Below are 16,006 nucleotides of genomic sequence, written 5' to 3'. Positions count from 1 at the left end.
GATTTACATCATGTTTTGATTGTCTGGCAAGAAACCTGGTCACTAGCGTACAGATGGGGGAGTCCCAATAAAAAAAAATCACAACCAAGAAAACAGAGAAAAGGAAAGAGAAAAAAAGCAAAGGGTAAAATAATTTTATTCTCTGAAAACACTATATTGAAATCTATCACAAAATTGGATTCTTGTAAAAAAATGCAAAATGTTTCAACTTTTTATAAATTGTATGCGATTCTCCATATCTAATTCCCCCCCCCCCTCAATATTTTTTGCTCATTACGCCAATGAACCTGGTAGAAAACAACATATAAATCGCCATTATAGTATACAAATGATACATCTCAGGGCATGAGCATGACAAATAACTCAACAACTTGCAAAGTTGTCAAGGCAATTAACAGATAAAATATCTCGCAATGTCAAGTAGATAATTAAGAGGGAAACTCAAATTAGGGGCCATGGAACAGTGGAGGGCTGCATGCAAGCCACCCCGGCCCCCGACGTTTTTCAATGTACTACTATACTACACATTGGATGCATCCGAGAATGAATCAACAATGGTACGCCAGGCTTCGCGATCTGACAGTGACATGAGAGTTGGTAAATCATGAAACAAATTATTTGTTTCCCTATATGCAATCATACTTTTTATATGTTCATAAATGCAAAACTGACTGTTTTACTTGTCATATTTACAGACGAATTTCAACCGTGTAACCAAGTCTGACAATGGATCCGCAACTGAAACTGTGTTTGGGTTGCCATGGCATTGTCAGCATGGTTAGATCATATTGGCTATAACCTCGTTCGTAGGATGAGTGGTTAGATCAAAAGGACAACTTACGTAGAATACTGGTAGTCCTAGCCATGGCCCGGCAATGAACTCCTACTCCTAATCCTAGGCTATATTCAGGCAGCTCCCTGGGAGCAGCTCCTATAAGTTTCATTTTCAGAATTCTGACTGTTACTTAAGTGCCATTATCGCAACCACATGTATGTTTTCTTGTCCATCCACTCCAGATCCAGGCCCAATGCTTCCTAATTTTCTCAGCTCAACAACCAACGCATTTTCGGTATGAGGTTACATTCAATCCCTTCACGAAACCATGGGAGCTGCTACATCACTGGACCAGGATAGGTTCAACTGGTCAGCACAGGCACCCGGCGGCATGACCGGGGACGTTGTTCGGGAGCGGCTGCTGGGTTTCGGAGTCTGAGAATACCACTGGCACTGCACTATACATCAGACATAAACTCGTCAATAGACAGATTTCGCAGAAATACGCAGACGCTTTCTCGAACGTAAAGAATCTATTAAAGTCGTATTCGTCAAAAATCGGTGAATCAAGCAGTTACTATAGTTTCGTCCGTGACTCTGGACAAACGACATCTAATTTTTGTCTGCTCCGAATGTACTACGGTATTCCGATTCACTAATTTTCGACAAAGTCAACTAGACCTCTCAGCTGTTCCTTGTGATTTGACGGGTATTTCCAATGTAAAACTGTATTATAAAATAGCTGTATTATTTCAAGCATCGCGATTGGTCAATACGCGTCACATGACATCCAACTTTTTTTGTGCACTGCACGGTAGTGCAAAAGGTGTGCAACGAAAATTGACATTGCACGCTCGAGCAAACCAGTGCGGTAAAGTCCAACAAAAATGTACTGTAACTTTTTAAAAAATTGTTTCTGTGTTGCTATTTTATAAAACAAATAATGCACTTGCTCTGTCGTGCGTAAAAGTAAATGCAGAGAAAGCTCGGTTTCTTCAGATGGAGCACACTGGGCATTCGCCGCAAGCGGCTCGTGCACAGTGCGACTCCTATCTAAAGAAACCTCGCGTGCTCTGCATTTCCACTAACGCACTCGGCTGCATGCATTATTTGTATAATACCGTACTATGTTGTAAAATCTAACGGGAAAATAAAATCCACCCCCGTCGAAATGGCAAAAGCTCCCTAAAAGCTATGCAAAGGATAGCTAGGCCGACCCGTCATCACACTGCTGAACAAATCAGAGCTGTACGTGTTTTCTTATGGTCATGCACTGTGTCATTGTGCTGAACAGTGGCGTACCGTGGGTCACGGCATTGGGGGGGCACCAGCAAAAATTTTGAGTCGCTCAGTGAGCGCGCAAAGCGCGCTCAATTACCAGGTATAGGCCTATTGACCTTATATATACCGTGTTTACACTTAATCGGCAATTGGTTCTGAACCAAATGCCGATGCAGAATCGGCATTTGGATTGCGTTTACACGTTGTTACAGCTCGCGATGCAAAAACCTGAAATTATACGCATACCTACAATATACGTCATAATAAAGACAACGCTGGATCAGTGCGCTTGCAATTACGTCACAATGGTAAATTGCCGGTGCAGAATCGGCTTTCTGTTTACACGTAGTAAAAAAGCCGATTCTGCATCGGCTCGCGGTTCAGAACCTACTACTTTGGTGGTGCAAATTGCCGGTTCTGAACCGCGAGCCGATTCAAGTTGCTCGCGTTTACACGCTATGAAAAAGCCGATTCAAATGCCGATTAAGTGTAAACACGGTAATAGAGACATTTTAAGGACTGTGCCATTAAACGGATATGTAATGTATCTCACTGATCAAATGATGCGAGCGCGAAGCGCGAGCTGAAAATTTTTGAAATTCATACCTAAAAAGGGTCAAAATAAGCTATTAAATAAAAATAAAAAAATACGTATCTGTCTCGCTAAACAAACAATGCGAGCGCGAAGCGCGAGCTGAAATTTTTGTATTTATTGACCCCAAACAGAGACAGTTTAAGGATTATTTTTTAGAAATCAAATAAGAGAATACATATCTCACCATACTCATCTAATTTGAGTGCCAAGCGCTTGCTGATTTTGTTAGAAAACATGAAACACCTTTTGTAGTCATTGTAATCATGATTAGAATACGCATCTCACTAATCAAATATTGCGAGCGCGAAGCGCGAGCTAAAAATTTAGGAAATTCAGACCTGAAGAGAAGCATTCTAAGGCTTGTTTGTAGGAATTTACGAAGACCATACGTACTTCACGTACAAAATGATGAGAGCGCGAAGCGCGAGCTGAAAATTTTGTATATATTGACCCCAAACAAGGACATTTTAAGGACTATTTCTTTTTTTGAATCCATTAAGAGTATACATATCTCACCATAGTCATCCAATGCGAGTGCCAAGCGATTGCTGATTTTGTTAGAATCACATTCAAACACATGAAGAGCTTTTTGTAGTCATAGTAATCATGATTATCATACGCATCTCAGTAGCGCTAAGTACGAGCTGAAAATATAGGAAATTCAGATCTGAAGGGGGGCATTCTAAGGCTTGTTTGTAGGAATCTACTATGACCATACGTATTTCACTAAACAAATGATGCGAGCGCGAAGCGCGAGCTGAAATTTTTTGATATTTACATTAGAAAAAGAGACATTTTAAGGACCGATTTCAGGAATTCATGAAGAGCAGACAAATCTCATCAATCCACTAATTCGAACGTAAGCATGAACACGAACAAGGATTTTTTTTATATACAGACCTTAAAATGGGGCTATCACTTTAAGTAGTCATGAAAAGAAGCATATGTCACTACATAAACAGATAAAACAATAATAACTCGAAGTGCGATGATATATATTTGGTGCATATTGACTTGAAAACAGGACGTTTTGGTACAACATGATTGTACATGTATATCTCGTTAAACAGACAATGCTAGTACCAGGAATAATGAACAAATAGGCCCTGAGCACATTATGTTTCATAAAGTTATGAAAAAAAAATTCTTATGTAATATAACACAACATATAATATATTATAACATTATAATGTACAATAAATTCTTCTTTCCCCCTACGTTTCTTTCTTCTCCCTCTTTTTCTCCCTTTTCTCCCGTTTTTTTTTTTTTTTTTTTTTTTTTTTTTGCCAGCCGATTGGGGGGGGGGGGCACGTGCCCCCCCATGCCCCCCGTAGTTACGCCACTGGTGCTGAAATGCCAAACAGCGCGTGGCAGTTAATTGCTTCACAGTGTGAATGGCCATACTAAGGCTGTGCTGAACAAATGCCACAGTGGCAGTTTTCTCCACAGTGTGAGCATGCACTGCATGGAATTGCAGTGGCGGTTACAGTGTGCATGGTCAGTGCAGTGCACTGTGAACAAACTGTGCTGAACATTCGGGCTGTAAATATATTCACACTGTGCATGGTGACACAGTGCAAAATGTGCGAGAACAAATGTAAATAATTTAAATATTAAAAAAAAACTGTGAGAGGCTACTCAAGATCAAGACTGAAAATTATATGATTTGATATAGATAAAGAAAATAAAACCAACAGTTAAAATTTGATCAAAATCGGGCAAAGAATGACAAAGTTCTGACATTTTAAAGATTCGCATTATTGGTGAAACAATTTTATGTATATGTCTATGAATATTCAATGGGCAGATTGATCTCAATTCCCCACTTGTTCTTTTTTATTCGAGTGTTATCATATGAAGTTATGTTTATTTAAAGTTTGTACCGTAAGAATGAAACAAAATGATTGACAACTCATTTATTTTGTGAGATAATCATTGCTTCAACTTAAGGGAGACATATCATGGACATAATTTCATGTAATTAAGATAAGAAAAAGAAAAGTGGGGACATATATCATCGACCCAGATCTGTTGCAGATTCATGACGGCGTGTAGGTCTATATTGTTCTTACAAAATATAGCTAATCTTCAGAATTCAGGAACTTTGTTATTTGTTATGAGATTTTGATGACATTTTCAGCGTTTTGCTAGGCGAATTTTAGTTACTTTATTGTGACCCTTTATATTTAATTATGTTCATCCGGGAGAACCATTTATATCTGCAACCCTGCATCCACATCACACCCCGTTGATCAAGTTCAAGTTCAATCGTTTATTTCTCATAAAGTGACCAACCCATGGACGTGACACAACATTTTCTCCCGTCTGCAACATTTGCTCCGGTCTTATAATTTCTCAGAGGGCATAAAGGGTTAGAGTCAGGATTGAAATAATATTTTGGGTTCAGAATAATGTAAAGATTAGCATGAGGATTTATTAAGTTTTGAATGTTGCATGTTTGGCTTAATTAACATGCAGATTTTCCCTCGGAGCAATTATCACCGGAGCAAATGTCATTGTAACCGCCAAAGGAACAGTTAAGTTACAATGTAACAATTTTATTAAAAAATAATAATTATACAAAAGGATTGAGTTCAATTCGCAATAAATCTTAAATACATAGGCCCTATAATTTTGTTTAGCTTGATTACACATATTGTACAAAACATAAGACATGAGACAGGCTAAAAAACCAGAGCTTGTTAAATTAAAATCAGTACCTCTGTGATAAAATTTAATTTAGTCATACAGTCAACATAAGATTTGTATACAAAGTCATTGAACAGAAAAAAAAGCATAAAAACATCAAATAAACCCCCCCCCCCCCCACTTTTTTCTACTCTAAAAGTTTCCTTGTATTATAGGAGACAGCCAATCATGAAAACAGCTACCATCCATGGAGGGTTTTTTCGTTAGCATTAACTCAATTTAAAAAAAATCAAATTTAATCCGATTAACAACGAATTAGCTATTCACGCGCTATTCATCTAGTTTATCTTATCTTATTTGATTTTTTTTGGGGGGCATATGTGCATATCAGTTGGTTTTTTAGATAGGGCAATTGGGAATTTGGTATGTCTTATAATTCCCAGTCGGTGCTGCAGTTGAATTTACACATAATTTAGATTACAAAATATATCAAATGCGTGCGTGTTGCAATTAAAAGTTAGTCCAAAGGGCGGGGGTGAGAAAAAAAATTACATACCTTGGACTGGTCTGCTCCGAAAGGAACTGAGATGACACCGTACCAGCCATACGCACATAGCATGGCACACAGGGCCAGAGCAAACTTCATCTTGCTTAAAGTTGATGATACTTGTTTACAGATCGAACGAGATTGTTTTGCAGCGAAGTAAAATCCAGATGCAAAATGATGGTAGATGGATATAAAGTTGGGGTTTTTATAGTACCCCTACCTTTCCGCCCATTTTCCTTTGATTTAATTATACGACATTAATTAGAAGAAGATACGCCTGTATCATTGTTCTAACAATATAGTTTAATAGTTTTAATATTCCCCATTCTCATTTTAGAATATTGATTTTGTTTTGCAAGAAAGGGTGTTAATTGAAATTTTAATTAACAAACAGGAATCGTTATATTTTCGACAGGATTAGAACGTAAAGGATATTACTTTGATGCGAGGACGCCAAAAATATTATTAATAAACATCGGGTTGATTGGTCCTTTTCAAGACCATTCCCATCTTAATTAAGAAAGGATAGATTGACAGCTTGTGAAATTAAAATGTATTTCATCCTCTCTAGAATGATGTAGTGGTTATATGACTCCCGTCTTTCAATCTGAAGGACGTGGGTTCGATTCCAAGCCATGGTGTATCTTCCTTCAGAAAGGAATTTTCCCACGTTGTGCTGCACTCAACCCAGGTGAGGTAAATGGGTATATCTGGTAATTAGGAAGAAATTCCTTGAATTATACATCAACATAAATACATAATAATCTCATAAGCCTTGTTTAAACTGCGAGTGCGAAGCGTGAGCTATTTTTTTTAAATTTCATGTATTTTGTCCTGAAATTAAAACATTCTGGGCAATGTTTGTGATCCTAAAGGAGATGTGTATCCCACTAAATAATTACTGCGAGTGCGAAGCGCAAGCAGAAATATCTAATATACGTTTTGATCTGATAAAAAAAGATCTGTTAACGGCTGCTTGCAGTTAGCCATTTGCATGAATACGTTACACTTTTCAACAATCAAATAATGCGAGCGCGAAGCGCGAGCTTAAAATTTTGACATTTCTACCTGAAGAATTGAAAATTTAAGCACTATGTAATCGTGAAAAAGATAAATATATAACTAAACAATTGATGCGAGCATAAAAACTTGAGATTTACACCTAAATATGGGACACTCTATTCATGTTATGTAAATCATGAAAAGGATGATTAATTAGAAATCTTTCTACATAAATAATGCGAGCGAAAAGCGCGAGCAGAAATTTTTTTATATTGTGATAAAAAACTGGATAGGCTTCTAATGATTTAAATAGAGAACAAGCTGCGTATCTGAATAAACATGCGCGCCCGTGTTTCAGATTTCGACCTAGAATCTGGGCATTCTAAATACCGGTTTTCATCATGAAAATCAATAAAGCAAGCGCGAAGCGCGAGCTAAAAATATTTTATATTCCAATCTGAAAAAGGATCAATTTAAGCTCTGTATTTCAAGCAATTTGTAGGAAAATTGTGAGGTGGATATGGATGACAGTTAAAAAAAAGAGCTGATATGTTTCATTATTATTACTTTGAGTTTTAACATAGGACCGGGACATTCTAAGAACTATCTTTAGAAATAATTATGATTGTTACACTACTGCTCTTAATCTGTCAAAATTACAACAATTAGAAAAACGTCGAAACGATCTGAATGTCGCTTTCTTTGAAAAGACATTATTATCATGATTATATACAGTTCAGTTTGAACAATTCATTCCTCATCGATTGCAAACAATAAATTTACAAAAGACAAGAAAGCTATACGAACCAAGATGTAAAACTAAGCGTAGAAGAAACATCCCAATCCCTGATCTGATCCGTTTGTACAACAAAACCCTTGAATAATTAAGCTTTTTGTATTGTATATTACTGTTAGGATTATTTGTCATGTTCATTGCCGTATCTGTTAATCTGTTAATATTATGGCCTTAAAACTGGACATTTAAAGCACTTTTGTAATTTTGAATATGATGCATGATTTAATATATTTTTATCTATCAATGCGAGCGCAGATCACGAGCCGAAATTTTTGATAAACTGTCATGAAATGGGGATTTTAAGTAGTTTGTTATAGAATCAATATTGAGATATACATAACTCACCAATCAAAATGCTAGCGTGCAGCGGTAGCTGACACGTTTTGTCAATTTGACCTGAATAAGGATATTTGAGAACTGTATGGAATACAGGAAAATAATAACTACCTGACAAATCAAATTTTGTGAGCGCGCAGCGCGAGCAGAAAATGTTAATATTCAGACCATAAAACACAAATTTTTACCGAGGACTTTAAAAAAATCAATTTGTAAATCAAACAAAATAATGAAAGTTCGATTTCAGAGCTAAAATACACTACTACTACTTCTACCAGACTGTCTACTACTACTACTACTACTACTACTACTACTACTACTACTACTACTACTACTACTACTACTACTACTACTACTACTACTACTACTACTACTACTACTACTACTACTACTACTACTGCTACTGCTACTACTACTACTACTACTACTACTACTACTACTACAACTACTACTACTACTACTACTTTCTATTCGTTCCTTCTTCACCTTCTTCTTCCTCCTCAATCTCGTCAGCATCCCACCCCTCCCTTTTCTTTTTCATTTTCTTCTTCAAAATCCTTCAAGTCTAAAAAACTTCGTGTGATTAAATTCTTATGGGAATAAAGTATAACGAAGAGATTGATGAACCAATCGCGGCGAAATTAAAGTTTTCAAAGATTTTATCATTTTTACGGCCTTTGGATTAGGATCCTTATCTGAGATTAATTAAAAAGATTAAAAGGCTGTATATATAAGAAAAATTGTCAAATTATTATTAAGTATTCTTGTCATTAGTGCCACTTCGAAACATCGCCTGAATGGGGTATTCAGATGGGGTAATGTACCATTGTAATGATGTCGCATATTTTCGTGAAGAAATTGTCAACTTCATCGTAGCATCTTCAGAAAGACACAGTTGACGTCAAACTGGGAATTTAATAAATGCATCTATCAATCATGATTCTTTATGAAAACAATGTATGAGCATTAATTAGCTTTCATCACAGCTATTTTCAATATCAATATACCGTAAATGATGCATGACATTTTGTTTGGCGATTTTTTTAAATTACATGTATTGATATTTTCATGCAGATTTAATTTGACTTATAATTTATTTCAAATACGATGTAGCCTTTGTCACTATATTCAGAAGATGTCTTAAATGCCCGTACATGTATTTGAAATGGCTTCTGTTTTGTGCGTATAGGTCTCGCAAATGGTTCCATGACAATTGCTCCGACGACAATTGCTACGCAAATTGCGACAACTAAATACATAAACATAAATACTCCGGACAATTGCTCCTCCAATACTTGCTCCAACGACAATTGCTCCGCCGACAATTGCTCCGCCGACAAGTGCTCCGCACATAACTGCTCCGCCGACAATTGCTCCACCGACATTTGCTCCGCCGACAGGCTGTTCCGCCGACAATTGTTCCGCCTATATTTGCTCCGCTGACAATTGCTCCTCCGAAATTTACTCCGCGGACATTTGCTCCGCAAACATAATGTTTTTTTTTTTTTTTTTTTTTTTCATCCATGACCATGCATTGATCATCTTCCACACTTTCAGCGATTATCCTACTATTTACGTTCCTTTGATTGGAATGATCATTTACCAAGTTCACATTATATTACGTAATTTACATTATGTACGTATTCGAGAGATCAGCGTCCAACAAGCCAAGCTTCTCAGCTGGTCTCTCTTTTCATTTCACCCCTTTCTTTTTTTTTAAACATACACACGAATACTTATACTTTCAAGAATGTTTAGTTTTATAAAATGATGATATAAGTATCGTATTTTGTTCGTTTAATTTACATTACCCAATTTTTGCAAATGTAAGGTCCTTACTTTTGTTCATTTTTGTTTGTAATTGTATTTATTTATTTGTATTTATGTATTTTTTATTTGTATGTGAAAAATGGAAAGAAAATAAATGAAATAAATCAAATAAATCAATAAATAATGCGGCAATTGTTCCGCAAAATGCTACAATTACTCCGCCGACATTTGTTCCGCATAATGCGACAATGTTCCGCCGTCATTTGCTCAGCGGACATTATTTTAATCCATAAAATGTGACAAATGCATGCTCCACAGACATGACCGATGAAATTTCCATCTGGAATTTTTTTGTTATTTATTCAAGCCTGTTTTTGTTTTCATTCATTCTTAATTAATTCATTTATTTGTAGTTTTATTCAAACTGACAATGGGTAGCATTATTACAGTAACATAATATATCTGCTCTCCACAACAGACCTGTTTTCCTTTTGGCCCTGCTTTTACTGTAATTTTTAAATATGACTTATATTGATTTTATTCAGGGCCGTAGTCTTTCTTGAGGGGCGTCCTTTTCAAGCCTTTGTGCTTATGACTGTTCCCTCCCATGCAATGATTGTTTATTGTTATTTTACCATGAGATATTGTCAATATATTTTCTGTTGTATGATTTATTTTTGCATGGAAATAAAGAATCAATCAATCAATCATCATCCTCATTATCCTCATCATCATCATCTTCACCGCCGCCACTATCATCATTGTCGTTATCGTCATTGTAATCTCACCATTGCATCTCTTGAAAAAAAAAGAAAAAAAAAATTGATCACATCATCATCTTCAAAAACACGATTATCATTAATATGGTCATAATTATCATCATTATTACCATCATCACCAAATCAAATCAGGGTACCGTATAACACAAAGATTAGCGATCAATCGTACGTTTGATGTTTATGATTGATTGTACATTGTATTTAATGCCATCAATTGTAACAAAAAAAATCTTATACGATCATTGCTAAGCTTTGTGTTACGGGCTCCAGATGAAAACTTTAGTCTTTTTTTTCTTGATTTCCTTATCGGTTGCCATGAAAAAAAAATCAATTCCCAGTTTAATTAAACGCTTCATCAAAATAATATGGAAACATATTATGCATGTAACATTGAATATTCCTATATGTTGGTCGGTAACGTGTATGATCTTAAAAATACAAAGAACGCAAAAATAATGTAATGGAAAATATCGTCTCTTTTGAAGGAATGGAATCATTCAAGTTTACACCATCATAATTATCATTGCCATATACCCTGTTAAAAAAAGACACATACACGGTCACACTACTGAATGATCATGACTTTTCATATTCTGACATGTACTCAATACAACACAGAAAAATGAAAACAATTATTAAACACATATCTTAATATTTCGAGCTTTCGGTTTAATAAAATCCAATATCAATATCCAACTCCGTAAATATCATCAGACGATTCTCACGCAACCCTCTATAATAAACATCGATATTATATGTTGAGTAATAGACCTTGTACAATAACTTTCAGCAAAATAATACCATCATTCTACAATGAGTAAGATAAAAAGAGAGAGAAATGAAATAACAATCAAATATAAAAACAAAATATGGCGTATCAGACAACGCTTTTCTATATTAGAAACGGATTCACTACAAACCAAGGCATAAACTACGTAAATAGATTTGGTGCAAAATCTCTCAGTTCATTCTGCTAAAAAAAAAATCATGACAACTCCAGAAACCGTTCACCTGAGGGTTCACATTTTCCTATTAAACCCGTTTCAATTCAAGATTAAAATCAACCTGCTTCAAACTTTCTGATAATTTTGTTTATAAAACAAACAAATAAAAAAAGATAGAAAATAAAAGTGGGTCTCATTGATTTCCATGTAATAAGTTATGCATTCCAAAGTAAAACTAATTGTTTTGGATGTTTTCTTTTAAATATCTTTGATCGCCTTTTCGACTGATTTTTATTGAAACAAATTAATTTGCCTAGAATATTTAATTAATTATTTCTTAGGTAGGCTTATCAATTGAAACCAAAAAGAAAGAGAAAAAAGTAAAAAGAAATCACACAGTCAACTTTCGTTCTTATGATGTCAACTGGAGTATTCGTCAGTCAGGGCCAAGAATTTAGTTTTGAAAATGACTAGGGCATCAGATCGCACAAAAAAAAAACGAATAAAAGATTCCGATAATACTTTTCATTTCTATTGAAAATAGGGGAGGGGGGAGGGGTAAAAACTGTTATACCAGTTAAAATGTCAATATGAGAAGATTAGTGCCTGCTTTTGCTGGATATGGTTATCTAATGAAATATGACATGGTAGATGGTTATGATTAGTAACACGTGCAGTCTAAGCAATAATTTTACTCAGTATAGCGAGAGGACCCGTATACAATATGCAAGCCATGGAGACAGCCCACTCCCCAACTCCCCCATGATTCATGCTTGACACAGTTAATTCGATTATTTAAAAAAAAGGAGACAGAATAAATCAATGAACTCACGGTTTTAGTACATATCTGTTTCATCACCTTGATGTTATTGGTGTAATGATCTATAACATAATACAGATACGACATAAAACCTCTTTATATTAACCAATAACCATGGAAACCATTCAATGAAATTATAAATTCGACTTTATTCATACTTACATAAATAAAAGTGCACAAATAGTTCTTTTAGCTACAATTTCCCAGAACAAAAGAAAGAAAACTTGATGAAAATAAAGCGCCTTGATCAGATATGAAAAGACAAACGTCATGCCTAACCTGATAAGGATCCGCAAATAACTTTGTAAATACAGTATCATATTTCGTACATATAAACAATGAATATATTGAAAACAGTGATATTTGTGATAAAAATGAACAGTATCGACATCAAAAATTTAATATCTAGAAACCTATAACAAATAAACATGAATTTAAAATAAAATATTACAAAACTACTAATAAAGCAGCATTTCAGAGACACGATCATTGTTGATACAAAACGGGTCACGTGTGTTGACTTAATAATCTCACATGTGAACATCTCCCTAACATGTCATAGTAATATCAATTCCATAAATTGTTATCTTTCATTGGTTCATGACATAACGATCAAAGCATAGAGATGTATATATTGACTACATCTCTATGGATCAAACAAACATATTTGTTCATAAAACTTTCTATGAAGTGATGTCTCTTCTTATAACGGATGCACATGCACACCGTTTTGAACTGCTGAGATTGTTACAATATACGGACATTGATTTAACATGACATATAGGGTGCTGGTCGCATGTGACGTCATAAAATTAATACATAAAAATAATACCAACAACTTCATTATTGTCTGGTGGATTTATATGAAACTCTTGTTTTGGTAATATTTCCTCTATATCATCTTTAATCAAAAGAAATTGACTTTCATTTTTAACCTCTAGTTGACGATGCTTATTAATAATATTTTGTGTACATGTATATCATGGAAACAACAAAATAAAGTTGCATTGAATTCATTGTGATGAAACTTTTTTTTCATTTTTTTTTTCGTAATTCAAAGTAATGTTTTGGTCCAAACAACGAGGCTCTTAAGGCTACTGTCAATCAGTATTCGTCTTTCATCTTTTGCAGATAATCATATGCAGTTCGTCGACGCTGAGGACGCCATCACCATTATTGTCCAAAGCTTTGATCATCTGATCAGCCAGAGATGCAATCTCCGCATCAGTGGGAATCCGTTTTACCTTCTTCTGTGCGGGATGTTAGGTTCAAGAGAATGTTCGATTTAATATGGTTTTTATAAAAATGACCATCTCAATTGAGATATTTTGTAATGTATATTGATATTGTCGTTGATTTACAGATTCCAAAAGTCGTGATTTCTTCATCCGATCCCTAATATTCATTGTGTCATGGATATGTTTGTGACTAACGAATTAGGTTTATTCATGTTACGATGAGTTTCTCTAAACTAAGCCTATATATAAACAATTTGGACGTAATTCGGAATCAGTGGACTAGGAGAAATAATAATAGATTCATCAACTTGAATCGATATCTTTATCAACATGGCGCTATACAATCAAATTTCTTTGAAACTTTATTCTAAAGATGCGAATAGACTTCGGACTTTTGTTTAAGAATAGCATCTAAAGATGGGATCGAAACATTAAATTTCATATGTTTTTTTTAAATATTTTTGTTTCAAAGTGCACTTAAGAATCAAGTTTGATGTGAATACAAAATTGAGTGTGGGAAATATTGCTTGAAAATAAATATGCTCGGGGCTTTTAAGCATTAGAATTTTTTATTTACTTTATGTTTCAAATTGTACGAACCTAGGTTTTATATGTATTTAGAGGGTGAATTCAATAATTATTTGAAGTATAATATATATAATGATCGAAATTTTAGCTGCAAATAGTTTCTTCTATATTTCATCATCACGTATTCTTAACTTCAATTTGTTTTCGTTTATGGGAGTAAAATTTCTTGGGGTTATTGAAACAAAAATGTATTAAAAAAAATATTCATATGAAGTGATTAAACAATATGGTAGATATAGTCTAAAATGTTATGTTACTTTGACAAGAAGTATATTTCAGAAAATGGTTAGAACAATACAACGGGATGTGACAATTTCCACAAATGTTAAATACATTACCAAGTTACCTTTCTAAATTATGTTGTCTAAGACATTACTGTTGAACTGTATTATAATTATTGTATTTGGAGGATAACGTTGCATGGAAAATCATAAATGGTGACATGCCAGTGAATATGTAACTTTTATTGTAGAATGAATTATGATCTGGATATATTTGGTCCGATTTGTTTTCTCAAGTTCAAAAAAATCGGCAACGAGTTGCAACTATGCAAGTCACTCTATGCAATTTTACGTTTTTTTCAATGCGTGTCTGGCGGAATTATTGCAAAAAGCAAGCTGTAATGCATAGCTGCGTTCAAGATCTCCTGCTTTATTATTTACATAATTTAGATGAAATGAAAGCACTTGATGAATTGCACAACAATAAAACATAAAGGCTTTGAGCGCTCCACATCGTCTATATCAACACTAAGATAATAAATAAATTTAACAGAAATATGATAACCGATGTAATGAACCATATGTAATCTCCTGGCATCCTAGCACCTATCAACTCTACTCAAGAAATGTGAAAAAGATTTTCTAAACAAATTATAAATGACATGAACAAAAGGGAAATTTAAAAAAGTGAACTCACCACACAATATAATATGCTGCGTGATAATCTGTTCACGAGCAATGTTACGTCATTTTTAGATGCAACCACGTTTATGCATAGTCTTGAAATAGTTATGTTTACACATTTTTAAAAACACTCTACGTCTATTTTGAAATCGTGACACAAAACTGTTATCAGTACATCATGAGCATGTCACCACAAATTCTAAATCTAATTGCTACGATATATGCTTACTTTTACTTTGGGAGTTGTGTTTTAACTCTCCATTTCGTACTGCTAATTGTTGCAGTAGTCGTAATTATTTCCAACTGACGTAATAAGTGTTTTTATGATAGATTATATATCATATATATATATAGTGATAAATGTTTTTTGATATAAATATTTGTACATGTGCTAGTAAAGTGATACATATTTCCCTCAAGTATTCTACTATGTACATGTTTTGCTAGTGCTTTTTAGTAAGCTCTGTGAACGAAAAAAGGCTATGGACACCAGACCCATGATGCACAATTCAACAACAATGCAATATAACGCAAAGTTATGAACGTGCATGCGCGTCGTCGACAAATATAGCGCAAATGCGGGCACTTCTGTACATATCCAGTGCCCTCGCACACGCCGCTGATCTTAAAACATCACGTCATGTGACAGGGTCAGGTGATCTGTCCCATGTATGACATCATTCTTGAGGGTCTGGACAGTCAGTCGGGCGGAGGATCATTTCGAGTTCTGTTTTCTGAATTTTATTATCGTTGTTCTGATCGCAGACTTTGAGAAGCGTGGAACAACATTTCTCCAACTCGTTCATGCTATACTCCTAGGATTAGAATTGATAGATAAAATACGGAAGAAATAGGAAGAGGTTAGGTGTTAAGTGGGCGATATCAGGGTTACAAGAATAGCATTCAACTTTATCACCATTGTTATTTTCAATTACTAAACACAAACTGGGAATCATTACAGTTTCACCAATTAAAAACAAA

At 34.7% G+C, this 16,006-nt stretch overlaps 2 protein-coding genes across 7 annotated transcripts in view; both read right to left on the bottom strand.

Moving 5' to 3' along the window:
* Positions 1–6,028, bottom strand: part of LOC129255105 (uncharacterized) — a 40,267-nt gene extending 34,239 nt beyond the window's left edge. The window contains exon 1 of the mRNA XM_064095508.1: positions 5,857–6,028. Within this exon, the coding sequence (XP_063951578.1) occupies positions 5,857–5,946 (90 nt within the window). The 5' untranslated portion in view covers positions 5,947–6,028. The remainder of the gene's footprint in view (positions 1–5,856) is intronic.
* Positions 6,029–11,178: 5,150 nt separating this feature from the next.
* LOC129253736 (calbindin-32-like) overlaps positions 11,179–16,006 on the bottom strand; it is a 29,616-nt gene continuing 24,788 nt past the window's right edge. For 3 of the 6 annotated variants that reach the window (XM_064095506.1, XM_064095507.1, XM_054892157.2), the window contains one exon: positions 11,179–13,544. In XM_064095506.1, coding sequence (XP_063951576.1) covers positions 13,413–13,544 — 132 coding nt within the window. In that variant the 3' untranslated portion in view covers positions 11,179–13,412. Of the gene's footprint in view, positions 15,841–16,006 lie in introns of all 6 variants that reach the window. The other 3 variants (XM_054892160.2, XM_054892156.2, XM_054892158.2) reach the window with 1 other exon arrangement.

The sequence above is a fragment of the Lytechinus pictus genome, chromosome 2 (assembly GCF_037042905.1).
Source record: "Lytechinus pictus isolate F3 Inbred chromosome 2, Lp3.0, whole genome shotgun sequence".
Lineage (NCBI taxonomy): Eukaryota > Metazoa > Echinodermata > Echinoidea > Temnopleuroida > Toxopneustidae > Lytechinus > Lytechinus pictus.
The sequence above is the reverse complement of the archived record's forward strand: the minus strand, read 5'-3'. Positions and strand labels throughout refer to the sequence as shown.